Below are 26,446 nucleotides of genomic sequence, written 5' to 3' on the forward strand. Positions count from 1 at the left end.
CACTGTGTTCCTGCCCCCTCCCCTCCCCCATCATGGCGGCACCTGTACCTTTTAGCAACAGGGACCAGAAGAATTCCGAAAGCAGAGCCTCCCGACAGAGTAGTTACCCCTTTGAAACCTCTCGTGGAGAAAGAGTGGATTGATCCAAACCTCCCAGATATGTTCTGCAGAGAGGACAGCGGCCCCGGGGGCGGGGCTGTGATTCCAGCCGCGGAGGGCATCAGGGGATGCTCTGGAAAGCCCGGCTTTACGTTCTGATCGCCGGGGTCTGCCTGACTGTCGATGGTGGAAAGGGCTTGGGAACTTGGGAAATGGGTAAAAGTTCACTGTCGAGAGAAGGGGCGGGGAATCTCTGCAAGCAGGCGGTCGGGGGGGGGAGGACCCCGAGGAGGCCGCCGGCTGACGTGTGCGCCCCCTCGGCCGCCTCCCCGCCCCACCCCGCCCGCAGATGACATCCCCGACGTCTGCATCGTGGAGCGCCTCTTCTCCAGCAGCCTCGTGGTGGTGGTGAGCCGCACGAAGCCTCGCCAGATGAACGTGTACCACTTCAAGAAGGGCACGGAGATCTGCAGCTACGGCTACTCCAGTAACGTCTTGTCCGTCAGGCTGAACCGGCAGGTAAGGGGCTGGGGCGTCCCTCCGGGTCGCAAGGCTCCCGCCGCTGGGGACCTAGGAAAAAGAGGAGCACCTCTCGGGATGCTCATCTCTCGCCAGCATCCAGCTCTGTCGGGGGTTTTAAAACTCAGGCCGAGGATTATGCGGACATGGTTTGAGTCTACACCACACTCTGTCTCGGTGGTGAGACGGCCCCCGGGCCCCGGTCCTTCCGCCTGGTGTGATTTCTCAAACAGCCGCCACCGGCTAGGCGAACGCGGTCCCCCTGGAGCCAGGCTCGGTGGAACCCTGGCTCAGAATCTGTCCCGTGAGCCACTGCAGGGGCACCTTAAACCAGAGGGACGCCCTTCTTGTTTGGGCCCTAGATGGTGGCATTCCTTGCCGGCTGGTGGTCACGCCTGTCAGAATAAGCTCCTGGAGAGAAAGCGTGGGACTCCTGGGTTAGTGCTGAAGCCCTAAAGTCGGTGAAACTGCCCCTCCTCTTGCTGGGACCGAGTCCCAGGCCGCTCCTTTTCTTTCTCCCGGCTAACCCTTGAAGACATTTCTGGTGGTGTTTTCTTTGTTGGAGGAAGGATTAGTCTTATCTCAAACGTGCAATATACATTCTTTTGAAAACTGTAAGTTCCTGTTAAATAAGCATTTGGGGGTATTAGCCGAGTTTCCCTTGAATTATTAGATTTTAAATCCGTTGAGGGCAGCGACTGTATCCATTTTACTCACTACGGTAAGGCCTGGTAGAAAAGACAGTGCCTGGTAGAAAAAGGCTCAGTGAATATCTGTTTCTTGGCTGCCTATTAAATACAAAAACAAATAAATCGGTTCTTTATATGACCGAGCAGATCTGTGTATTCAATTAAATACTCCCAGGGTGCTGGAGGTCCTTGCCTTCACTGAGGACATCATTTTCTCCTTTGTACCTAAACTATAAAGTGCTTACTTTTTTTTTTTAAACAAATGAGACAAAGTGCTGTCTTAAGTTTATGAGAAGGAAGAGATTGTTTCTTTGGGTTGATCCACTATTTTGACTGCCTATCCGTTCAAGTCTGTATAAAGCAGGGCGGTAGAAAATGGCCTGAGAAATAGAATACGGCGTTTTTTAAAAGCAAGGAGTAGCAGGAGATAAAGAAGATAAGCCCAGTTCTTGGCAAGAGAGGGAAAGGCAGTTTGAGGGTTTTCAACTTGAAGGCTTTTAAGCACAGTTCTTGGCTCCAGTGCTGTCTCTGAAATCTCTTGGTTGCACATTAAATTTCTTTGCAGGACATTTTATCTTTGCATACGTTGATAGCCAGGGTATAAAAATTAAGACTGTTTAGGCAAATGTCCCGTAAAGATCAGAACCCTCAAATGGTATCCACGGTATTTGTTTGTATAATGTCTCTCTTGCTTGCTCTCTGATATTTTCATCAGCAAATGGGACTGTTAACCTTTAGGTGCCGCCCTCTCCTCAATAAAACACCCATTAACTTCAAAGTTCCCCTGCCGCATTTCCTAAAGAACATCACGGCACCTAGAACTTCTCCGCTGTTCACAGCCAAGCCAACTGGACCCCAGGCCGAGCAGGGCTCTCTTCCTTTAGTATTTCTTCTGCTAAGAAGATGATTTGAAACAGGTCTGGGAAGTCTTCGGGGTTTGCTTCTCTTAAAAACATTAAGATTTGGGACTTCACTTTTGGTTTACGGGGCTGCTAGAGTCCCCTCCCTGCCAGGCCAGGGTCCTGGCGCTCCCCCCTGCCCCCGGAGGATGTGAAAATAGAGGCTGCTCTGTCTATTTCATCAGGTCCTCAGGCTGTGCAGTTCCTTTCTGAAAAACAGGAAAAAAGTCCAAGATTTGTGTGGGGAGTTAAGAAGAAAGAAAACCCCTATTATCCTGTGAATCTGTAGAAAAGAAGAATATTCAGTAATTGTGATCTGTTTCATTTTTAGTTGCTGTTAATCCCCTTCTACTAATAGAGGAAAGGTATTCTGTGGAATAAAGACAATAAACCAGATGTATTTGGATTTGTAAATGTCCACAGTTCTTTGACCATCTGTTCCGAGGGGCCCTCGTTACCCAGATGGAGATTGATTGGATGGAAGCCTCCAAGGGCAGACGCTGTAAATAATTCTCTAGTTGTCAAAAGGCGTTTTTACTTCTAGGACCTAGACAAGTAGGTGAGAGCCAGGGTGACAGGGAATGAGCTGAGCTGGAGGCCCGCCCAGGGTTCTGCTCAGTCCGGAGACTGGTTAGTAAAGGGAGCCATTGCCAGGGTTGCGCTCACCCCAGGAATGAGCCCTCACGTGAAACACAGACCAAGTGCCTCCTCTTTGCCCCTCACTGTTCTCTCTGTGTTTCCCTTGGGTGGGGGGGTGACCTGAAATCAGCCGCATGGACCACAGAGCAGATGATGCTGTAAGAGCTGGTGGGGAAAGATGCGGACGAGGCCAGAGAAGCTAGGACTGGAGGCTGCCCTTGCAGGAAGGGGCATGGTGAAGACCCCGTATTCTGGGGTCGCACGTGGGGCTCAGGGCGGGGACACAGGAGCGAACCCGAACCCACAAACATCAACAAGCATAGAGCACTCTAGCCCAAACCGTAGCAAGTGCAGGCGAAAGGCGAAGCGGTGCGGTAAATCAGGGACTGTATATTTTACGGAGAAGCACTGATATATGCCATCCATTTGGAGACCCTGTTAGAATCTTTTTTGTCACCCCTCTGCACCCAGCGCTGTGGCCACAGAGCCTTAAATAAACCTGAGAAAAGTGTTTCAATGTTATCTTTCCGCTTGGTTCAAGTGACAGTCTCCCGAAAAATTCTGATCTGGGAAAAGTCTTACTGGGAAAACAGCATCACAGGCTTTTCCCAGAAGGAGAACCCACCGCTTCTTAGTAGTATTTCTAGGTCCCTTCCTTTCCAAGAGTTGTTCCCTGGGATGAAAGGATCTGGCCCGGGAGCAGTGGTCCTCACGTCTGGGGTCCGTGTTGAAACCCCCCTGAACGAGGGTCTCCAGGCAGAGCCCAGGCCTTGCCCCTGGGATGCCAGGCGCTCATCGGAGTCTGAGAAGCGCCTGCCTGAAGGAAGCCGAGGCGGCAGGAGCAGGGGGGCAGAGGGCTGTGGAGGGGCAGTAGCCCCTGCACCAAAAGCCCCTTCCCAAGGGCCCCACGCTCGCACCCAGCACCTGCCCTGTGCTGAGCCGGACTTTCTGCTCCTCTAGGCATCTGACACCTTAACCCCGAGGCCTGCTTCCGCGGGGCCCTCGGAAAGAGACTTGAAACCTGACAAGTTTCCTTTGAAGAAAAAGAGAAGGGTGTCCGGGCACTGGGGAGGGGGAGCCCCAGGGAGAGGAGCCCATCCCAGGGGGACCGCGGGGCAGGGGCGCTGGGCGGGGTGTCCCGTGAGGGCTGGAGGGTGTCTTGGGTTCCCTTCACTGGGCCTGGAGCGAGGGCGCACGACTGGGTCTGGGCGAGCGTTTGGGTGGATCGTAGTTCAAGCTGGCCGTCACTTGGGAAGGGGGAACGTAACCCCGGGAGATGCAGAGGGAGCCAAGGAACCCACATCCGGACGAGATGGGACTTGGCCCTGAACATCGAAGGGGGCCCGTCTGATGGGAAGGGGAACCGAAAAGTTTACCCGAAAGTGTCTTCACTGGCAAAGGGAGTCTGACCAGGAAGTGTCCAGAATTCCCTGGACTGAGGAGAGGGAAAAGTACAAAAAAAAAATAGAATAAAAAGGAAATCTCAATTTCTAAGTGGAATTTCCAAAGATCCTGTATTTAGTGCTTCTGTCCAGGTGGATGGTGATGTATAGGCGCTGTGCGCACGTAACGTAAGCTTCAAATTGAGCGTGAAAATTCCTCCCCCTTTCGGCTTACAATCGAGTTAGGATTCACAGGAAAGAGGAGTGATCTCGGGATGGTCGGGCCCTTTTCGAGGAATCAGCCCCGATAGATTGATGGGTCTGTGTGATTTCAGAGGCTGCTCGTTTGCCTGGAGGAGTCCATTTACATTCACAACATTAAAGACATGAAGCTTTTGAAGACCATCCTGGATATTCCTCCAAACCCGACAGGTGAGCCCCAGCCCTGACCAGGTGCCCCCAGATCTCGTGTCCGGGCGCTCCTTTGCACCAGCTGTGTTTCCGCCGAAATTGAAAACCCGAAGCAGCGTTTGTCCTTCATTGCTTTATAAATCTTCGTGGTGTTTGCCTTGAAGCTTTGTCTTAACGGGGGCAGATTCAGATTATATTAGGCCATGCGTCCTGCAGGAGGGCCGTGTGACCTTCCCTGTAGCCTGGGAGAAACTCCTTTCCCCTGGGACCCGTTCTCAGCAAACGTGTCAAAGCATTTAGGCAGACATGTAGGAGATGTCCTGCATCTGACGTTGCAAGGTGTTCACCCCTAGTTATCTTTGCTGGTTGTTCAGTATAGAGCAGACGTCATAATGAAAAGTGGGTTCTGCCTGACCAGGAGACAGACAATCCAAACTGAAAAGAAGTGTGTTTTCTTACGTTACAGACAATTCTCTCTACGTGGGTGATATGCTAGGAGGTTGGACTGTATTAAATTCTCAGATGTAACACTGTTTAATACATTTTCCTGATTTAAGAATGGGAGCAGCTGGGATTGGTCAGGTTGAAATGGAAGACGATGACATTCTGTGAATCCCTGGCAGCAGGAGTAAACGAGAAGGAAGTTGTGTGGTGGGACAGGAGCCACCAAACCAGAACAGTTTGCGGGTCTAATGATTCAGGGCAGTATTTGTAAATCGCACTCCAGCTTCGTGTCGTTAAATGATTGCGTCAGTTCACTGCAGTTTTCTAATTCGTTGACTTTCACTGAATTTCAAGATCCCTGTGGCCCGACCTCAGTCACCTAGACTCTTTGAGCCTCAGTTTCCTCACCTGTAAAATGGAATAGTAACCCCCGTCTCACAGGGGTGGCGTCTGTGGCGGTGACCTGCTCTCGGCCTGCTGGGCAGTAATTCCTCCTCTGGCCTCATTTCCTTCTCTCCATCTGAGTTATACAGATGGCCCTTGCTGTTGCCTTCAGTGCTTTAAAATTTCAGCCCTGACAAAACGGTACTGTATTTGAAAAGATCACAGCCATCGAGGCCGTTAGAAAGCTCTGTGAGAGAACAACTTTAAAGCCTGTTTCACAAGTGGAGGTGGAGGGTGGTAAGTGAAGGAACCGTGGCCGGGGACGGGGGTCGGGGGGTTAGTTTTGTTTTGTGCTGTTTTTCAGGAATGAGAGGTTGAACTAACCTGGAAAAGTGTTTATTGCAGACGTGCTACGTGCCCGGGACCATAGCAGGCACTGTAGGTACAGACCACACACCAGGAACCCCAGACCCATGGGACGTGGTGCACAAGTGCCCTGGCGTCTTTGGAAGGTTTGGGACCCAGGGGGTGACGGCTGAAAGGAAGATGTGCTCTTCTGACAGGGCGGGGGAGGTGAGAGGGGTCCGAGCAGAACCCACAGGCGCCGCGGGCCTGGGCTGGACCCTGGCGGCTTTGGACAGGGGACATCTCAGGGGGGCAGGGGACATGCCAGGTGAGCAGGGACATTCCAGGCAGGCAGGGGACATTCCAGGTGGGCAGGGGACAGCTCAGGTGGGCAGGGGACATCCCAGGTGGGCAGTGGACATGCCAGGTAGGCAGAAAGCTCACAAGCTGCCCGTGACTCTCCGTTTCTTTGAAAGGAGGGGAGCCGGGCACCGTCAGCGGCCTTTTGAGCGGGCGTCCCACGGGTCAGGGCAGCCGCCAGCCCCCCTCACTCCTGCGGTCACACCCTCAGCCACTCAGCCCAGGGGATGGTGCTGCCTGCCTTCAGGGCCAAACCTGTTCCTCCTGCGAAAAGCCCGTCTCCTCTTAACTTTGAGCAAATGCAGCCATTTGTCTTCGCTCAGAAAACGCACTGATGGCCTCAGTTTTGCAGTTTAAACAGGGAGAAAGGAGGTTTGCAGGTGTAGGGCCATTTGTGCTTCCTGTTAGGATGTGTGCGCCTCACAAAGGGAATCGTTTTATCTCAAGACAACTTAGAAATGATGGGAGGTGTCCTCAGGTAAACATTACCACTGGGCTGGGGGAGAGATTTAGCCTTTCCTTGTGAAAGACCAGGGATGGGTTGAAAGACCAAAACGAGTGTCTTATTACACCTCTGACGTTCTTTGGAGAGAGAGGCCAAGACAGTTTCAAATCCTGACATTTATAATTATCCTCTCAGCTTCCCCTGAGCTCTTCCTACTTCAGTAAAATGGGGACGATCCTTTTCACCCCACAGAGTTATTATGGGGAGGATTCCCCGAGGGCGGGGAGGGGGTGAGAGCAAAGTCCCATCTGCTGGGCACACGAGGCTCAGCCAGGCTCGACCGCCGGCCGGTTCCGTGCATCATGTCCATCTCCAGCCAGGAGGGCAGGCTCGGGACAGGTCAGAGTTTCCCTGCAGTGACATGACCCGTCCCTCGCTCAAGGACCCCCAGCAGACTCTGAGCGGCCAAAACCACGAAGATAAGATCCTCAGAGGCCAGGAGTCTCCTTTATTTGTTCCCACCCTCTCGTGTATTTTCTGAACAAAAAACTGTAAGATGGAAACTCTGGCCCTTGATTTGATGAATCTTCATGGGTACACAGGGAGATGGGGCCTCTTGGCTGACTGGCTCAGCCACACAAATTCTGAATGTCTTTTGACTTTGTGAACTACGAATACCTGATATATACAGAGTCCTGTGATTGCTTCACGCTCAGTACCGGCCGCGGCTGTAAATTTCCTTCCTTCTGTCTGTTTGTGTCATGCCCATTCCTGTTGTGTCAAAGACTGCAGGCTGCTTCCTTTAAAGGGTTTGGCCAGTCGGGGCTCGAAGTTAATTTCCTGCTAGCACAGCAGTCTGCCCTGAGCAGCTGAAGGTGGAAATCTCCATTAAAAAATCCGCCAACGGCAGAACTTGGGGATGCTGTCGGTCTTACAGGCTTTCCCGGAGTATTGGGGGAGCAGTCTACACCACACAGCAATGTGTATAATGGGACAGAGTAGCCGTTTATTCCCCAGCGAGCGCTCTTTCTGAAAATGTAATGCAGGTGGGGTAAATGGTAGCATAGAGCATCTGTAAGTACAGAGACGATTTCTCTCCTTTCTATTTTTAAAAACTGGAAAGCATATTCCATTAATCAGCCCAGAGGGAACTGCATTTTATAAATCACTGTTAACTTGTTTTAATTTTGACATATAATACTATAAATACCAAGGTAAGAATGATTTAGAATCACAGGATTTCCTTGTAATTCCAGCCAATGGTGCCATTGGTTCTTGAATGGAAATCAGGCATTTTTCTTCTCCAGCTGCAGAAGGATTACAGCCAAACCATTTCAGCGGAATTTAGCTGACCATGATTTATGAAAATGTGTGTCAAGTCTGAAGTCCAAAAGCCACATCAAAACCTAACTCCTTATATTTGAAAAAAAGAAAAAAAGAAAAAGGCCGGAAAAAAATATACTCAAATATTGAGCATAGTGAAAAGCCTCTGGGTTTTAGAATTATGGGTGCTTTTTTTTTTTTCTCTTTCTTTATATTTTCTGGGCTCTACAAATTTTTTATACTGTCACTTTTATATTATAAAATAATATCAAAGAAAAGGCTGGGACTTCCCCGGTAACGCAGTGGTTAAGAATCCACCTGCCAATGCAGAGGACACGGGTTCGAGCCCTGGTCCAGGAAGATCCCACGTGCCGCGGAGCAGCTAAGCCCATGCGCCACAACTACTGAGCCTGCACTCTGGAGCCCGTGAGCCACAACTACTGAGCCTGCATTCTGGAGCCCGTGAGCCACAACTACCGAAGCCCGCACGCCTAGAGCCCGTGCTCCGCAACAAGAGAAGCCACCGCAATGAGAAGCCCGCACACCGCAGCAAAGAGTAGCCCCCGCTCGCCGCAACTAGAGAAAGCCCGCGCACAGCAACAAAGACCCAACGCAACCAAAAATAAATAAATAAATAAATTTATTTTTAAAAAGAAAAAAAAGAAAAGGCTCATTTCCCTTCCTATAAAGGGTTTCAGGGGACACTTGTGACAGAAACAGAAGACGAGTAGAATGGGAATATCTAAGCCTATAGCAAAGTCTTCCTACTTTCCTGGGGGCTTCACAAGAAATAAAGTGCATTCTTAGAGCTGGGTGGATTTGTCTGAGAACTGGAACACAGGAAGCCAAAGGAGCTCACGTTCAGCATCTCTGGGGACCGTCATTAAGTTGCAAAGGTTGGTACACACGGCCCCTTGGCTACATTCAGGTGGGCTGGCCGAGGTGCGAGCCAGAGGCAGAGCTGTCAGGCACGTGGTTACGTGGCAGGGTGTACCTGCCCTCGCCACCATCCTTGGTCCCTTCTTGTCAGAATCTCGTGTCAACTCACTCTCCATTAGGTGTTACAGGAAGTTCCATGTTAGCTGAAGAAGTTTAAGCTTCCTTCCTTTCTGGAAATATTTACATTTTAATATACAACTCTGAAGGTCACCTCACACCTATTAGAATGGCTATTATCAAAAAGACAAGAGACAAGTGTTGGCAAGGGTGTGGAGAAAAGGGAGCCCTCGTGCACTGTTGGTGGGAATGTAAATTGGTGCAGCCGCTGTGGAGAACAGTGTGGAGGATCCTCAAGAAACTAAAAACTGAGCTACCTTATGATTAAGCAATCCCACTTCTGGGTGTTTATCCAAAGAAAATGGAGACACTAACTCAAAAAGATATCTGCAGCCCAGTGTTCATTGCAGCAATATTTACAACAGGCAAGACATGGGAACAACCTAAGTGTCCATCGATGGATGAGTGGATAAAGAAGGTGTGGCATATAGATATAGTGGAATACTACTCAGCCATAAAAAAGGATGAAATCTTGCCACTGTAATGCCGTGGATGGACCTTGAGGGCATCACGCTACGTGAATTCAGTCAGGCAGAGAAAGACAAATACCATATGATCTCACCTATATGTGGAATCTTCAAACAAAACAAACAAGCTCACAGATGCAGAGGACAGACTGGTGGTTACCAGAGGCTGGGGGTCAGGGGGAAGAGAGGTGTGAAATGGTTGAATGGGGTCAAAAGGTACAAACTTTCAGTTAAAAAATAAGTCATGGGGCTGTAACATTCAGCAAAACTGAGAAGGCATGAGTGGTCTCTTCTAAGGCCGGGTGACCCTGTACAGGCGAGAGGGCTGCAGGGAGCCTGCAGGAAAGGGCGCTGGGCTGTCACCCTCCTCCCACAGCTGCCTGGCTGGTGATAAGGGCACAGCCTGGTGGGTCCTCGGCAAAGCTCGAGCAGGAGGCCGGACCTTGGTTCCCATTCTCGACGTTTGCTTTTGTTTTAACCTCTGCTCTGCCCCCAACAGATGAGGGTCAGGTCCATTTTAGCCTGATCTGAAGTTTCTCTTATGCTTTTACAAGAAACCCATTTAACAGACTAACTTGTAACAAAGCTACCTTTTCTATTTAAAAAGGGCCTCTCTTGCCTGATCTCGAAGTTCCTATTCTGGTAATGCTTCTGGTTCGGGAATTCCGTGAATTCACTTCTATCACGCACACCCCTATGAATGGAAACCATTGTTGTGAAAATCCTTTTCTTAAATGCTATTAGGATCCTCCCCCACCCCTCCAATCCCCGTGTAAATAAAAATGGCTTAGGTTTGGTTCAGTGGTTTGACTTGGTGTTTATTCTTCCAGAATATTGTTGAAGCCTCTTAAATCCAACATGTCCTGTTTCTTTAGTTTGTCCCGATGGCAGGTGTTTATTCTTCCAGAATATTGTTGAAGCCTCTTAAATCCAACATGTCCTGTTTCTTTAGTTTGTCCCGACGGCAGACATACCGTCTTCACTGCCCTCAAGTGACTTTCCCCTCTGGAGGCGCCCATTTCCCTTATCGAGGCAGGACATTTGGCTCTGAAACAATTTCTAAATAGGTCCTCCCCTCAAGCCACCCAGCCTGCCCACCCTCCAATTTGAAATGACGTTTAATCACCTGCAGAAAGGCCACCACAAGCTGCCCTTTATTTCAGTTAGGAGCTTGTAGCCCAGAGGGTAACGGAATTGGAAGAAAAGTAGATGTTACTTCAGGGCCCTGGGGCACAGTGCGAAGAAGAACGTTTAAAATAGTCTCACTTCCGACCTCTCAGCTGTGGCGTGGACACGGTCAGTGTCCAATCACGAGGTCGTCCCGGGAATTTACTTGATCAGGGTCCTTGGATTAGAAGAATCAACTGGGAGTCGAGGTCTGCAGGGCCGCTCCTCCCCTCGCCAGCAGGTGGCGCTGTGGTCGTGCCGTGTCCGGATGCCCTTCCCGGGCGTGGACGCCGGCTTCTCACGTGCGGTTTGCTCTCCGCCAGGTCTGTGTGCCCTGTCCATCAACCATTCCAATTCCTACGTGGCCTATCCTGGGAGCCGGACGACAGGCGAGATCGTGCTCTACGACGGACACGCCCTGGTAAGTTGGCGGTGACCCCGGCCGGCCCAGCCCCCTGCCGGGCCGCGTGGTCAGTTTCAGGTGAGGGGCGGGCTCGGTGGCCGGGGGGCGAGGTGCAGAGGCGCAAGCAGCTCCGGCCACCGCTGTGGGGTGTGGACGGGAAGGTCATGCCCTTTGCCCTCATCGCCATCCGTCCACGTAGCCACAAGGCAGCCTGCCAGGCCCGGACAGACGCCGTGGCAGCTGGGGGCCATCGCGGGGTTGAGTGCGTCCTGCCGGGCCGTGGCGCGGCCTGCGACAGCGTGCAGCCGTGTCCCGTGTCCTGCCCTCTGCTCTCCGAGCTTCACAGAGCGGGCAGGATTGCTGCAGGAAGCCGGGCCCTAGAGCCGCATCACGGAGAGCACGGTCACATCGCCGCACTGGCCACGCGGCTGGTCGCCCATCTCCCCGAGGGCAGGAAAAGGGACAGAAACGCAGCAGCCCTTGCAGCAGCCTCTAGATACACCGGGAAGCGACGTGCAGCTTCTGTGCATACGGCCTGGTGGAAAGAGGGAAACAGGGAATCCAGCAGAGGAGGGAGGGTGTCTCGGAAGGAAGGAGGAGGGAGAGGAGACGAAGAGCGTCCTCCCTCTGCCCCAGCATCAACCTCCGTTTTCCTTTTCGCCAACAGAAGACAGTCTGCACCATTGCTGCCCACGAGGGGGCGCTGGCCGCCATTGCCTTCAACGCCTCGGGCTCCAGACTGGCCAGCGCCTCCGAGAAAGTGAGTTCCTCAGGGGCTCGCCCGCCTCCTGCTGGGGGGGGGGGCGGGTCCCGGGGGCCCTGGGCCCCAAAGAGCTGGTGGAAGGGGCCCGGTGACCCCAGCGCTCAGACCTCACTCCTTCCGGCCCCCGCGTGAGGCGCTGCATTTATTAACTCGGCCGACCAAGGGCCTCTGCTGTGTAGGGCACAAGCCGCTTTGCCCAGAACCTTGCGGTCTGATTAAGAAACGTGCGTGCCCACCATCACAGATACGGAGAGATGCCGCGTTCCATAAACACAGTAGAAACAAAATGCTTGGCTGTTCAGCAGGAGAGACTGACATCTTCTGTCTGGAATAACCAGGGAAGGTGATCGAGTTGAATTTCAGATGCCACAGAAAACAGGTGTATTTTTGACGGGCAGAGATTGAATGTCTGAGGGGGCCAGAGCAGACTGAACGGGCGCGCCAGCGCCTTGGGCTCGGGTGGGGAGGGGCAGGGAGACAGAGGCTGTTCAACTCACCTTCCAAGAATGGTTTATGCAGCACGCACGCAGAAGGGCCTCTGTGCACAGCCCTGTGTGCTTCCTCTCCTGAGACAGATGCTCAAAGCCAAGCAAACAAGCTCGTCTCCAAAGGGACGTGTCTGCCTGAAGCCGTTCACGGTACGAAACGCCTACCTGCTTTCTCTTCCAGGGCACTGTCATCCGGGTGTTCTCGGTTCCCGATGGGCAGAAGCTCTATGAGTTCCGGAGAGGCATGAAAAGGTCTGTGCTCGTCGTAAAAACCCATTGTAGAGTACGCACAGGGGTCCTGCGGCGGACGGCTGGCAGCCGTCCGGGGAGAGGACAGAGGGGCTGTGTGCGCCCGTCGCCCTGCCCGGGAGGAGGGATGATGGTCCTTTCTCGGGTGACTGACTAGAGGCCCCGCTGAGCATTCAGAACACCTGAGAGCCGAGGGGACTTTGTGACCTGGGCCTCCAGCCTGGGGAGCCCTTTCTTGACGCGCCCAAGGGCGGCCCGTCGCGGAGAAATGAGACGGGCGAGGGAGTCGCATCCCGAAAGTAACTGCGGATCCTCCTCCCGCGGAATAGAAAAGTGTGATGGTCTGGGTCCTATCCGCTGTAGGGCTCGCAGACGGAAGACTTCCAACGTGACAGGAAGGGGCGATGCTTGGTTTCTTCTCACCTGAAGAAGCGACCCAGTGTGACTCTTTCCGATGTTAATTTCAAAGTACGGACGATACAGTGTTGAAGGGATTTTAGAAAACACAGGCAGACCTCGGAGATAGTGTGGGTTCCATCCCAGACCACCACAGTAAAGCGAGTATCACCATAAAGCACGTCACACACATTTCTTGGTTTCCTCGTACCTATGAAAGTGATGTTTACACTATCCTGCCGTCCGTTAAGTGTGCGATGATGGCATGAGTCTAAAAAAAATGTGCATGCCTTAATCTTAAAAATGCTTTATTGCTAAACAATGCTGACCATCATCCAAGCCTTCAGCGAGTCGTAATCTGTTTGCAGTCGTCACACCAAAGATCACTGATCACAGGTCACCATGACAAGTAGAATAATCATGAAAAAGCTTGAAAGATGTTGAGGGTGATCAAAACGTGACACAGAGACACGAAGCGAGCAAAGGCTGTGGGGGAAGTGGCGCCGATGGACTTGCTCGAGGCAGGGCTGCCACAGACCTTCAGTTTGTAAAAAAAAACGCAGTATCTGCAAAGCATCCTAAAGCAAAGCCCAAAAAAACGAGGTCTGCCTGTGCTCAAACTCTTCGGGATACATTTAGGTTTTCTTACATATGTATGTGAAGCTGATTTTTGTACTCTCAGGCTGTTACCCTCGTTCCCCGGGCTCACCCATCCCTGTGTGGCTGTGCTTCCAGGTACGTGACGATCAGCTCTCTGGCTTTCAGCATGGACTCGCAACTCCTCTGTGCTTCGAGCAACACGGAGACTGTGCACATCTTCAAGCTGGAGCGCCCCGCCAACAGGTAGGACGCGGAACGCTCGTTCCACTAAAGGAGTCAGATCCCGGCTGTCCGGCCAGCGCCCCGCCAACAGGTAGGACGCGGAACGCTCGTTCCACTAAAGGAGTCAGGTCCCGGCTGTCCGGCCAGCGCCCCGCCAACAGGTAGGACGCGGAACGCTCGTTCCACTAAAGGAGTCAGATCCCGGCTGTCCGGCCAGCGCCCCGCCAACAGGTAGGACGCGGAACGCTCGTTCCACTAAAGGAGTCAGATCCCGGCTGTCCGGCCAGCGCCCCGCCAACAGGTAGGACGCGGAACGCTCGTTCCACTAAAGGAGTCAGGTCCCGGCTGTCCGGCCAGCGAACGTGACTTCTTCTCTCTGTCAACGCCACGGACTTGGCTTTACTTGTTCTGTCCCCACCAACGTGGGGAGTGAGTGTCAGCAAAGACTAGGTGATGTGAGCTGGGGTCGCCCTCCTGAGTCTGCAGCCCGGCTCTGCCCTGTGTGAGCGGCGAGACCTCGGGCAGGTGATCTAATCTGTCTGTACTTCTGTTTCCTCGTCCGCCAAACCTAAAATACTAATGATCATATATGCCTCTTAGGCCTGTTGTGAGTGCCTGGACTGAAGGCACGCAGTGTCGTGCCGGGCACGGAGTAAACCCTAGAGAGTGTTTGCTGGTCTCGCTACAAATACCGTGATGCACAGGCCAACCTCGTGTTGTCGCTTCGAGCTTTGTTGTGCTTCGCAGAGTCTGCATTTTTTACAAACTGAAGGTTTGTGGCAGCCCTGCCTCGAGCAAGTCCATCGGTGCCATTTTCCCCAGAGCCTTTGCTCACTTTGTGTCTCTGTGTCATGTTTTGATCATCCTCAACATTTTTCAAGTTTTTTCATGATTATTCTATTTGTCGTGGTAACCTGTGATCAGTGATCTTTGGTGTTACCATTGCAAAAAGATTACGACTCACTGAAGGCCCACATGACGGTCAGAATTACGGAATGCACATTTTTTTTTTTTTTTAATCAAATTGACTTTATTTGAGATGGGGCTCAGATATGAATCTCTGTAATCTGGCTCCAAGTACTGTACTTTCTTTTTTGGCCATGCCGTGAGGCATGCAGGATCTTAGTTCCCCGACCAGGGACTGAACCCATGCCCCCTGCAAGGCAAGCACGCAGTCCTAACCACTGGACCACCAGGGAAGTCCCGCATGTTGTTTTTTAGACATCATGCCACTGCACGCTTCCTAGACTGCAGGGTAGTGTAAACATCACTTTTATATGCACGTGTGCGACATGCTTTATCGCTGCGGTCTGGAGCTGACCCCGCAGCGTCTCCGGGGTCTGCATGTATTCGTCACCCCCAGCACTGAGGGCCTGGCAGATCCTTCCAGGGCCGCTGCTGTGCCCGTGAGAGGAGAGGAGTGGGGTCGACAGCGTAAAGCGTGTGCTGAGCTGCAGCCAGGGGTGCGCGTGTCTGTTTCCTGTTGCCGCTGCAATAGATCGTCACCAACTTCATGGCGTAAAGCAGCTCGCGTTCACGGCCCCTTGGTGCTGCCAGGCAGGGTCGGCCGCCCGGGGTGGCAGGGCTCGGGCTGCACTCAGGGTCGCGAGGCTGCGGTGCAGGTGTTGCCCACCGCCTGCCTGAGCTCAGGGCCCTCCCCGTTCCGGGTCGTCCTGGTCATCGGCAGGAATTCAGGCCCTCGCGTTGCAGCAGCGAAGCCCCTGACCCCCCGATGGCCTCCGGCTCCCCGTCCCTCCTCACACGGCCTTCAAACCAGCAAGGTCGCGCCGGTTCCTTCTCAAGCTCCTGATTTCTCTGAATTTCCCTCCTGCCTCTGGCTGGGGAACGCCCTCTACTTTTAAGGCTCGTGCGATTGGCTAAAGCCGTCTGGATCATCTCCCCCCACAGTCACCTGGGCCGTACGACGTGACGCAGTCACGGGGCTGCGGCCTCCTCACTGGCACAGGCTCCGGGGACCAGGCCGTGGCACCCTGGGGCCCCTCCTAGGGATTCCGCCCGCTGTCGTGTGGGCACCAGTGCAGGTGCAGAGGTGTGCAGCGCCTGTTTCTCCCGGGAAAGCAGTGAAGGGTCTCCTCCACCCAGGCCTCGGCCGTGGCAGTGCCATGTCACCCAGCCTGCCCCTGGGGCCCACACCCTGCCCCGCGCATCCCAGGACACGGCTCACACCTTCCTAGGGGGCCTTCGGACACTGCGTGTCTCCTGACACCTCCCTCTAGGGTCGCCGTAGGAAATGGAAACGTGAAGTGTTAGCGATTAGCTCAGGGACGCCCAGAAAGCGGTGGTGGCCTCAGCAGCACGGCCGCTTGTCGGGGTCCCGCGGAGCCTCCCGACACTCTCCGGCCCCTGGCTGCCCAGGCGTTTCCAGAAGGCAGGCGGGCTGGGAGCCTCACGACTGAGGGGATGGGTTCAGAGAAGTTCCGCGTCTCGCCTGGAGCCGGCCTCCGTCTCCATACCCGGGGTCCACGTGAAAGCGCCGCATCTCACCCCGCCAGGAGGCGACTCCGGCGACGGCTCAGATCCGTGTCCCAGGTGTGGCCTCCTCTGCTGGGCCTCGCCTGGTACCACGAGAGACCGGCTCCCCCGCCCCGAGTGGGGCTTCCACGGGAAGAGCCTTTCCACTCGCTCAGGGAGGTACAGAACCCGGCCCCCGTTGTGTGTGTCTGTGTGTGTCTGTGTGTGTGTGTCTGTCTCTGTGTCTCTGTGTGTGTGTCTCTGTGTGTGTATCTGTGTGTGTGTGTGTGTGTGTGTGTGTGTGTGTGTGTGACATGGTGCCGGCCTCTGTCCCACACCGTCTGGAGCTCCCTCCCTCCCTCCCTCCTGGGGCACCCAGTGACCGCTGGGCCCTGGCTCCAGCCGCTGGCCAGGGGCTGCTCTCGCGTCCTCTCTGGATCCTTGGCCCCGCAGGGGTGTGAAACACTAGATGCTGCCCCTCCTCGCTCCTCACTGTGCCTGGAGCCCTTCCAGCATCCGCCCCCGTGTGTGCGTGCCCCAAAGCACGCTGCTTGCCCTCTAAGCTTTTAAATAGATGTCATCTGTCTTCTGGACGTTTCTATCCCTTCTCGGACAGCCTCTACACCATAGGCCCCGCTCTCTGCCGGAGCTTTAATCCGTCCTCAGTCGTGCTGGGTTTGGGCCCCGGTGGCGGCAGGGACCCCACGCCGCTGCCTTGGTCACATCTCCATCCGAGTCTCTTATTGGTGCTTAAGGTGGGAAATGGCCACTTGGGCTCACTTCCGCCTCCAGGCTCACCTGCTTCTGTCCGTCTAAGGTCACCAGGAACACACCTTCCCGTCACTCTCCACATCCCCCCAGCCCGCCCCGGCCGTGAAGCGATGGCTCGTACCGCACGAGACGACTCTGTCTCTGCCTCGATCCCGCCTCTCTGGCCACCGCCCTGACCCGGGCCTCCCTTCCTTGGTCTCACTCCTTGTAGCCTCTTCTGACCATCATACATCTTCTTGCTGGACTAACCCTTGGAACATGCCCCTGCGCCCTCAGACACCTTCATACCCCTTTGCCCTCAGGAGTAAAGTCCCAGATCCTCCAGCCTGGCATTGGAGGCCTGCCTTCCTTCCTTCCCTCCCTCCCTCCCTCCCTCCCTCCCTCCCTTTTCCCAAACAACTAGAGGAATATTTCTTTGTTTTTGGCATTCACAACGTAATGGCTGCAGACACAACACAGAAATTTAATCTGCATTATTGTTTTCTCAATCACTATAGAGATATCAAATACACGTTGAAGTATAGTGTTTGTTTGTTTTTTTGATTTTTGGCTGCATCGGGTCTCAGTTGCGGCACGCGGGATCTTCCGTTGCGGTGCGCGGGCTCCAGAACACATGGGCTCTGTAATTTGCGGCACGTGGGCTTCGTTGCCCCGCGGCATGTGGGATCTTAGTTCCCCGACCAGGGATCGAACCCACGTCCGCTGCATTGGAAGGCGGATTCTTTACCACTGGACCATCAGGGAAGTCCCAAAGTAGAGCTGATTTACCATGCTGTGTTAATGTCTGCTGTACAGCACAGTGATTCAGTTACACACACACACACACACACACACACACACACACACACACGTTCTTTCTCATATTCTTTGCCCTTCTGGTTTATCCCAGGGTGTGGAATGCAGTCCCCTGTGCTCTACAGTGGGGCCTTGCTGCTTCTCCGTCCTGTACACAAGAGTTTGCCTCTGCTCATCCCACCCTCCCACCCCATCCCTCGCCCACCCCCTCCCCCTCGGCAACCACCAGCCTCTTCTCTGTGTCTGTGAATCTGTTTCTGTGTTGTAGATGAGTTCATCTGGGTCGCAGTTTAGATTCCTATAGACTGTCAGACTAAGCGAAGTGAGTCAGGAAGAGAACAAGAAGTGCCGTATGATATGAGGCTTTTCTCGCCGCACCTTGCCTGAGCTGAGGCCTCCCTGCCTCTGCCCCCTGGGCCGGCCCAGCGTGGCCCTGACTCTCGGATGCGTGTCCGGAGCATCTGATGGGCCCTTCTCCTGCTGCCCCCACCCCGCTCGGAGACAGACCTGCCTCGGGGCCCAGCCCGGCGACCACCCCCCAAGCCTCTTCAGTCCCGCCAGCCCCAGAGACGCCCTCTTATGAGAGAGCACTCGCCGTGCGCCAGCCCCACGCTGCGCTGCCGCTTTAGTTGTCACGGGCAGGGGACCCTGATGGTCCCCGTCATCCCCAGTGAGGATGGCGGGATGTGAGGGGGGAAGGAGCGCCCTCCACCCCTCCCTCCTCTGCGGTCTTGGAGTCGCCCGACCTGGGCCCTGTCCTGGGGCGCTCACGTCTCCTCCCTTCTACATCTGTGCTGCGCCTCGCCTCGGATGCAGGACCTGGGTGTGGTCGGTACCTCCCGGTGACTCCCCACCCTCAGCGCAGCGCGCCAGGGCGAGCCGCGCAGGTGTGTCCCACAACGCTCAGGAGGTTAGGGGGACGGCGGGAGCCTGGAAGCGCCCGTCGCCCCCAGACGAGAACCTCGAGGCCCAGGGAGGCTTGTCCAGGTGGCGACAGGGAGGAACAAGCCCCAGGGCTTCGGAGCTGCGGGCCGTGTCCCTCGCCAGGATGCGTCCCCCGGACAAGCGGCCTCTCGGCCGGGGTGCCTGGGGCGCATGCGGCCACCCTGGTCCTCGCCGGGCAGCTCGGCGCAGAGGCGAGTGTCCACCCTGCCCACCCGCGTCTCACCACAGAGCCGTCCCCCTTGTCTGCCAGAGATCCCGGGATGCGGTGCGGGGACTGCAGGGGGCACACCGGGTCCCTCTGAATTCCCCCCACCTTTGTGCATTGCCAGCACCCACCCGGGTGGCTCGAGGGCTGTAACCAAACACCTGTCCAAGCATCTTGCCCGGAGGTTTGCTTCCCACGCAGTCTGGCTGGGAGGCCTTGACACTGAGATCGGCCTGTTCTTTTCTTCCGTGAGCCCAGAACAGGCCTGGGCTTAGGTTACAGAGTCCAGGGACTGATTCCAGCTCACTCTCTGCCCAGCCCCCTTCCAGGGACCTAGAAATCAGACTGATCATCAGATTCAGCTTGCTTAATGCAGGAAGGCCGTCGCACTGGGAACCTCTTAACGGCCGGGCAATGGCTCTTCCAAAGAACACACGAGCCCTTGACGCCCTCTGGGTACGGCCGGAATGGCACGTCCCGAGCGTTCAGGTGGGCGGAACGTCATGCCAGGGCACAGTCCCTTCCCGCTGCGGTGAGCGCGGCTCCCAGCATCGGCCGGGGATGTTGGACGGCTGCCAGGGGGCGGCTCGGCCTCACCCTCGCCTGTGCCTTGCTCCCCAGCCAACCAGAGGAGCCCTCGACCTGGACCAGCTACGTGGGAAAGATGTTCATGGCTGCGACCAACTACCTCCCCACCCAGGTGTCCGACATGATGAACCAGGACAGGGCCTTTGCCACCGGGCGCCTGGGCTTCTCTGGGCACAGGAACATCTGCACCCTCTCTACGTACGTGCAGCGCCACCCCTCATCAGGCACAAACCATTACAGATTTGCTTCCCCAAAGCACAGGTTTACTTGCCCCAGACACACACACAGGTTTAAAAGAAAGGCAAGAGAAGGGAGCCAAGAAGGGCACGCAAGGTCAGGACCCACGGCACATCCCGTGGCCGGCCAGCTGTTTTCCCGTCCGGTGGGACCCTTTCTCCGGGGGCTGAGAAGCTGAGCTGGAAGCTGGCATGGGAATTTTAACCTTCTCGTTCCAGTGACACTGTCTTGAAGACAGTTCCCATTTTTACGGAATTATGTAAAAAGGCTCTAGTTCCAAAGTCTAGGTCCAGATACCTATGGGGTCAACAGGTATTTTATCTAAGACATTAAAAAGTGTTTATTAAAGCCGAACATTTGAAAAATTTTGTAAAACTAGCCAGCAAAGATGGGGCCAGTTTTGCACCTGCGTCCTTCCTTCTGCTGTTAAAGGCAGAGACACACATAAGGCAGGTAGGCGGACGCTTTTGTTGGCAGGGGAACCTCACAGAGCAGCAGGGTGTATGCATATCCTTTTGTCTCACCCACACAATTATGGTCAAAGACAAGAAGTCATCCTCAAGCTAGATCACTAGGACACAACGCAAGGAAATCACCAGAAACCCAGACTCTGGGGTCAGCGGGCTGCGGGTTCGTGGATGTCGGGACAAGACGCTGGTGATGCTCCCGGGGGGGTGGGGAGGGGGGAGGCTTCATCCCTGGAAGCGGGTCTGCCGCCATGTACGTTGTCATCCCAGCACATGTCTTCTTGGCCCTTAGGATCCAGAAGCTGCCGAGGCTCCTGGTGGCATCATCCAGTGGACACCTTTACATCTACAACTTGGACCCTCAGGATGGAGGAGACTGCGTCTTAATCAAGACCCACAGGTGAAGAGCCCAGTTTTCAGAAAGCCGGCCTTTCAAGAGCCGGCTGTGTTGTGCGCCCCTCAGCCCAGAAGAGCGACCAGCCTCAGGGCTCTCGCTTCCCTTCCTCCTTCAGGGGTGGGCCCAGGGGCAGAGCCAGAGGGGGCCCTGCTCGGTGCTGGGCTCACGTGGGGCTCAATAGCATGCAAAATGGGATCTCCCTGCTGGGCCCTCCTCCTCCTGGGGTCCCTCAGACATAACAGGCGCTCAGAGCCGTGTACCAAACTGAATTGAGACATTCTCCTGACCTCTGCGGCCAAGGGCAGGGCGACCTCCTGCTGCGGACAGGATGCCCCGAGCTGCCACTGCCCCCTCACCTGGGACTCCCAGGTGCCCTTGCCTGTGCGTGCCAGGAGGAGCACAGGACCGATCTCGGTTTACTAAACGCCAGAGATGAGAAATCCCGTGATTGGCAGGTGAAGGTCACGCTGGTCCACGCTGACCTGGCAGGGAACTGACAGGTGTATGCCCTGAACTCCAGGGGCCCAGCACGGGCTTCCGGGTGCTCTGCCTGTTGGAAGTGTCCTGGGCGTGAGGTGACCTCTTTGTCTCTTCCTTCCCCCCCTTCATCGCTGCAATTAGCTTGCTTGGCTCAGGAACTGCCGACGAGAATAAAGAAAATGACCTCAGACCTTCATTACCTCAGTCTTATGCAGCAACTGTAGCCAGACCAAGCCCATCTGCAGCCTCCACGGTGCCAGGTGAGTGGGCACGGGGGGACCTGTGTGACAACGACCCTCTTCTCCCGTCACCACTGCCTGTGGACGGAGCGCTCCCCCTGAACCACGTGTCTCCTCCAGATGAGGCCGTGGGCATAGCCTTAAACGCGGGTCCCAGAACAGGGCCGGCAGAGCCCCCAGTGGTGGCCTCCCCAACAAGTAGTGGGAACCCTTTGCCTCCTGGACGGTTTGTAATCAGGTGGAAAGTTGGAGGAGCCGGGGGCGGGCGGGTGGAGGAGACCAGCCGCCCAGGGGCTTCGGGCCGTAAACGGTGAGGATTCGGACTCGTCGGAAGCACAGTCTGTCCCGTGGGTCCCCGGATGCTCGCTTTGCTGAGGCCCGGCCCCGGGGTCGCGGCCTAAGAACAGACCCCGTGGCTTCTCTCACGTCTCACTGTTGGTTTCCAGGTTATTCTGAGGATGGCGGGGCGCTCCGAGGAGAGGTCATCCCCGAACACGAGTTTGCGACGGGACCAGTGTGTCTTGATGATGAGAATGAGTTCCCGCCTGTGAGCATCGGGAACCCTTAAGGGCGCCCAGTCCGTGTGCTTAGACAGAAGCCTCACCTGTGCGCGGGGCGGAGTGCTTTCCCTGTTGTCTCGTCTGTAACAACTAATCCTCCCCTAACACCCGGGAAGCCTCAGACCCCCCAGACTAGCCCCCCCGACAGCGTTAGGATAACCACGTACTCGCCCAGGGAGCCTTGGCGGCCTCCCCGCATTCAGAGGCCCGGACGCCTTGACTTTGCTTCTTTAGCACTCTCTTTGCTGCTCACAGGGAGAAACTTGTCCGTCTGAGCTCTTGGTTTCCTGCGGTTCCTGAGACGCTCTGAGCAGAATATTGCTGCTCTTGTGATGCTGAAGGCGATGCTCTGACAGGGCTGGGCCCTCGCCCTCCTCCGGCTCTGGCGGGACTGACCCCTGTTAGTTAACAGCCACTCGGAGAGCGGAGCGGCGGTGGGAAGCCCCCCGGGCAACTCTAGCCGGGCTCCCCAGCATCCTGCTTCAGCCCTCCTGGCAGCGAGGGCCCAGGCTTAGCTGGGCGCTGGGCGTGCCTCCTCTCAGCATCCTGGGGTGAAGAGAAGCTTGTCCCCCTGGTTCTGATTCTTCAAGCTTCCGTTCAGAGCAACATAGGGACCCCTCTTATGAGCTTCAGTCGGAAAACAGCCCAGACGGTCCACTTGAAGTCGTTTCAAGATGGAAGCAGTGTTTAGGCCAAGGCTTGGAGAGTCAGCTGACTGTCCCTCCTGGAAGCAGAGAGAAGTAGCCATTGGGCATAGGTCTTGGGCTGCAGTGTTTTCTCTTGGTCATGATTTTGGGTCAGTTGGATTCCATTTGCCAAAGGATGGAGTGCGGGTCTGGCTTCTCTCTTGCAGAGATCCATAGGACAATCTAGTAAGTCTAGTAAAAGAAAAACAAAAGCTGCTGTGGGCCCCTTCGTGCAGGACTGCAGGGCCGTGTTCCTGACTTCCCAAAGGGCTCTGTGGGTTGCAGCTTAAGATTGGCATTTCTGGCTTTTAATAGGTTGTCAAATACAGTGCCAACCAGTAAAGTTTACATTTTAGGGGTGGAAAGCAGTCATTCTTAAAAATACTAATTATACATTTAAAAACGTCTCCCAGTAGACCTCCCAAGAGACCAGTTGTTTTGCTTTTGGGTTCTCTTGCCCCTACTCGCTATAGCGGGGCTTTTCTGTCCCCCCCCCAAAAGTTGGTGGTCATTTATGTGAAGTTGTATCTTCCGGGAACCAGAGCCGGTCAGATGCAGTGGGTATACATGTGGAATCTAATGGAATCAGCAATTTTGGTAAAAGTCTGTGACTGCTATAAAAGATTATTAGATTGTTAGATACTTAACTGTAATCAGAGTAGACCTCGAAACCTCTTGTATTTACAGAATTTGGCTATCGGCATTCAGAAGGTGATCCCTTGCCAAAGAAAACCTGTAGCAGATAATACGTACACCATGCAGATCATTTGGAGTTAAGAAAAAAAAAAAAAATTGGAGACGCTTAAGAACTAGCACTAAAATGAAAGGCCTGTTTGCTTATTCGGTGCCAGGAAGCGTGGTACAAGCCATTCGTCCTGTCTCCCTCGTAAGGACCAAATGAGTGGAAGTCGGTTTAAACTGCGTCGATTTTTATGTAGAAGGAAGGCTTCCTGCCATTGAGAGTGTCGATCACTGAACGAGCTTCCCCAGAACGGTCGCTAGGCCCTAGCAATTTCGGAGCAGCCCCCGTGTGCAGAGCCGGTGGTAGGGGTCTCGGAGACCATCAGACCCCAGCCCTGCCCTCATGCCTGCAGGCAGAGCGATGGGGTAGCGGGTGGGCTTCTGCATCTCAGCGCACAAGGATCAGGGGCCTGAGTGCCCCCGGGATGTTCTCGCAAGAGGGACCATATTAGTCATGTCCTCAATGGCAGTAAGAGTCCGCTGGAGATGCTAAACAACTTCCTCTCTCTGCCTCAGTTCTGAACTGTCATGCCTGTTGCAAACATCTGTCCAGAATCCTCATCTCTACCCACATTCCTTAACACCTTCCGGGATCCTGACGGATCTTGGGGTCTCAGCTTCTCCCGGACACGAGCCTAGGTTTGCTCGGATAATCTCCTGAGAGGCTCGCTGGGTCATCACTGCTGGTCTTCTTTTTCAAATATACTGACGCTAACCTGGGTATGATCCCTCTCATCTCCTCGGGATTTACTTTGCTCCAAGCACAATGAGAGAAAACAGAATTGATCATTTCTGGTCCCTTAGAAAGATGCTGTATTCAGGAAGGGAGTAGCTTTGGTTTCAGTAACAAGCCAACCTTGACAAGTCTGCATATATTCTGACATTCGTCTTACTCTTGGGACCAAGGGTATTTACTGACATTTTCATGGTGATTTAGCAGTCTGTGTTTACAAGTAAGATGGGCCTTAAAAAAAAAAAAAAAAAAAAAAAAAAAAAGCAACCCATATACATATCAATACACACATATATTTTTACAAAAAGTATTTTCTGAAACTGTGCCACCTCGTCTACACCTAAAGAAGACGGGTGACTCTTCCGTGACCATACGCGAGGGTTGGCCTGTGGACAGACAGGCGGGAAAGCTCTGCCAGGCCCAGCCTGCCCCCGCCGACCCCGCATGGGCACAGGTCTGCTGGCGGTGCAGCCTGCCCGCCAGCCCCTTCCCGGAAAGAGTAAGGCCGTTCTGTTTTGATTTCGGTAGATAATCTTGTGCCGCGGCGATCAGAAGGGCAAAACGAAGCAGTCCTGATGAGCAGCAGGGCCGCCCCTGCCAGGCGGGTTTGGAGACGACCACGAAGGTGGATGCAAGGTGTGCGGTTGTGTGAGCAGGATGGGGGGTCAGGAACCCGGGACGCGGCTTGCTGCCCAGCAGGCTCTTCTCAGCCCCGGTGGCCGGTGGGTGCGGGAGCTGCTGCGAACCCACATCCTGCCGTTGTTGAAAGTGTGTCCCAGCCAAAGCGTCCACGCGGACGAACCATCTTGGTCTATAACCCTAATTTTATATTACAAAGAGCATCCTTTCGAAAGCATATGCTGCATAAAAATGTACTTACAGGAGAATCTCTCTGAACGGTATTTCTTGTATATGACATAGAGAGGCTATTTTAGCCAGGCAAAAGGTTTTTGCAGTGATTGGAATAAATCATTTACGACCTTTCAGTCCCATTTAGGACACGGATAATAAAACCATGGCAATGCACTTTTGAGGCTTTAAAACTTTACTTCTTTGTGGTTTCAGAAAGCAGGAAGCACCCCTAAAATCTTTAAAATACAGCCGTTTGACCTGTCGCACGGGGTGGTGGCAGGTGGGTAGGGCCGCGGACCTCTGTGGGCCCTGCTGCTCGTGACCTGGAAGCAGTTCTCACCTTGTCAGGTCTGCACCCCTCGTGCTGCTCACAGCATCCCCCTGGGGAGCTTCCCAGACACAGAGCCCCTCAGGCCCCCCAGCCCACCTGGTCAGAGTGGGAGGTGCTGCTCTAGATGCCAGCCGGGATGCGCCTCTGTTCAAATGACCGGCAAAACTGGGCGCGTGTTAAAAAAAAACGGCAACCAAAACGTATCGAGTGCCTGCTCGGTGTCACGTCACGTGCCAGGCAGGCGCTTTCACGTATCACCTGTTTCATCCTCAAGATCAGCCTGCGGGTTAGGTTAAATAATTGCCCAAGTTCAAAAGCTGGGGCTTGGACCTGGTCTGACTCCTGACTCCAAAGCCCAGGTGCCTTTTCTTACAGCTCGGGCTCGGCATGCCCTCAAGCTGGCACGCAGAAGGGACGGGGTGGGGGGGGACACGGAGTGGTGGCTTCAAAACAAACTTCTGAGCCTTATTTTTAAAGCACACATCACTGCGAAGTGGGCAAAACCGCAGTCGGGATGCGAACCCGCCCGTCTCGCTTCCCGGTATTTCCGTCACGCGGCCTGGCAGCGGCAAGCGGTTTGGTGGGGATTACAGCAGGGAGCCACGGAAGGGTCCTGACTGTAATCCGCCCGGGAGATGCTGTCGCCGGCAATGTCTTCAAGGACCCCCGAGAGAGCCGCTCTGACCTCGGGCAGCACCCTCTGGTACTCGGCACTACCCCGTTCCAGAGGCGCGGCTTCTGCCACATCACCGTCCAGGTTAAAGATGAGGGGGGGCTCGTGGTGCCACTCGGGCCCGACGCTGCCATCGCAGGCTCTGGCCCCACCTGGAGCGGGTGACAACAGAGACCCCGTCAAGCCCAGCGCCAGATTACAAGCGAGTGCAAACACACCAGGACTCCAGTGTTCCAGCGACCGCTCTCCCTGCCAGAGCAACTGCCTCGAGCATCCGTGATGCTCCATCATCCAGAACGAGCTGGACCTTCTCCTGGGACTTGCCTCAGAGCCGCTAAGACACTGACTCAAGTATCTTTCCCCTCTACCCTCTGGGAGTAAATGTGATGTGTCTTTTGAAAATTGATTTCTTGAGTCCACAGGACACTCAATTTGGCAAATTAGGCAGGGAGGCCAGGGAAGTCGTTTCCCTTCGGGCTGCGGTTCAGCTTCTTGTCTGAGTTAGAATCTGGCTATTACGGTGG

The 26,446-nt window shown here is 54.6% G+C and overlaps 2 protein-coding genes across 5 annotated transcripts in view; one reads left to right on the forward strand and one right to left on the reverse strand.

Moving 5' to 3' along the window:
• Window positions 1–24,998, forward strand: part of WIPI1 (WD repeat domain, phosphoinositide interacting 1) — a 30,626-nt gene extending 5,628 nt beyond the window's left edge. Inside the window, exons 3-13 of one of the 3 annotated variants that reach the window (XM_061174660.1) lie at window positions 449–618; window positions 4,563–4,659; window positions 10,953–11,050; window positions 11,700–11,792; window positions 12,465–12,535; window positions 13,664–13,771; window positions 19,560–19,724; window positions 20,523–20,630; window positions 21,249–21,367; window positions 21,793–21,893; window positions 24,595–24,998. In XM_061174660.1, coding sequence (XP_061030643.1) covers window positions 449–618; window positions 4,563–4,659; window positions 10,953–11,050; window positions 11,700–11,792; window positions 12,465–12,535; window positions 13,664–13,771; window positions 19,560–19,724; window positions 20,523–20,630; window positions 21,249–21,367; window positions 21,793–21,893; window positions 24,595–24,642 — 1,178 coding nt within the window. In that variant the 3' untranslated portion in view covers window positions 24,643–24,998. Of the gene's footprint in view, window positions 1–448; window positions 619–4,562; window positions 4,660–10,952; window positions 11,051–11,699; window positions 11,793–12,464; window positions 12,536–13,663; window positions 13,772–19,559; window positions 19,725–20,522; window positions 20,631–21,248; window positions 21,368–21,792; window positions 21,894–22,161; window positions 24,295–24,594 lie in introns of those variants that run through there. The other 2 variants (XM_061174662.1, XM_061174661.1) reach the window with 2 other exon arrangements.
• Window positions 24,999–25,128: 130 nt separating this feature from the next.
• ARSG (arylsulfatase G) overlaps window positions 25,129–26,446 on the reverse strand; it is a 116,241-nt gene continuing 114,923 nt past the window's right edge. For both annotated transcript variants that reach the window (XM_061175294.1, XM_061175295.1), the window contains exon 12: window positions 25,129–26,074. In XM_061175294.1, the coding sequence (XP_061031277.1) occupies window positions 25,800–26,074 (275 nt within the window). In that variant the 3' untranslated portion in view covers window positions 25,129–25,799. The remainder of the gene's footprint in view (window positions 26,075–26,446) is intronic.

The sequence above is a fragment of the Eubalaena glacialis genome, chromosome 19 (assembly GCF_028564815.1).
Source record: "Eubalaena glacialis isolate mEubGla1 chromosome 19, mEubGla1.1.hap2.+ XY, whole genome shotgun sequence".
Classification (NCBI taxonomy): Eukaryota; Metazoa; Chordata; class Mammalia; order Artiodactyla; family Balaenidae; genus Eubalaena; species Eubalaena glacialis.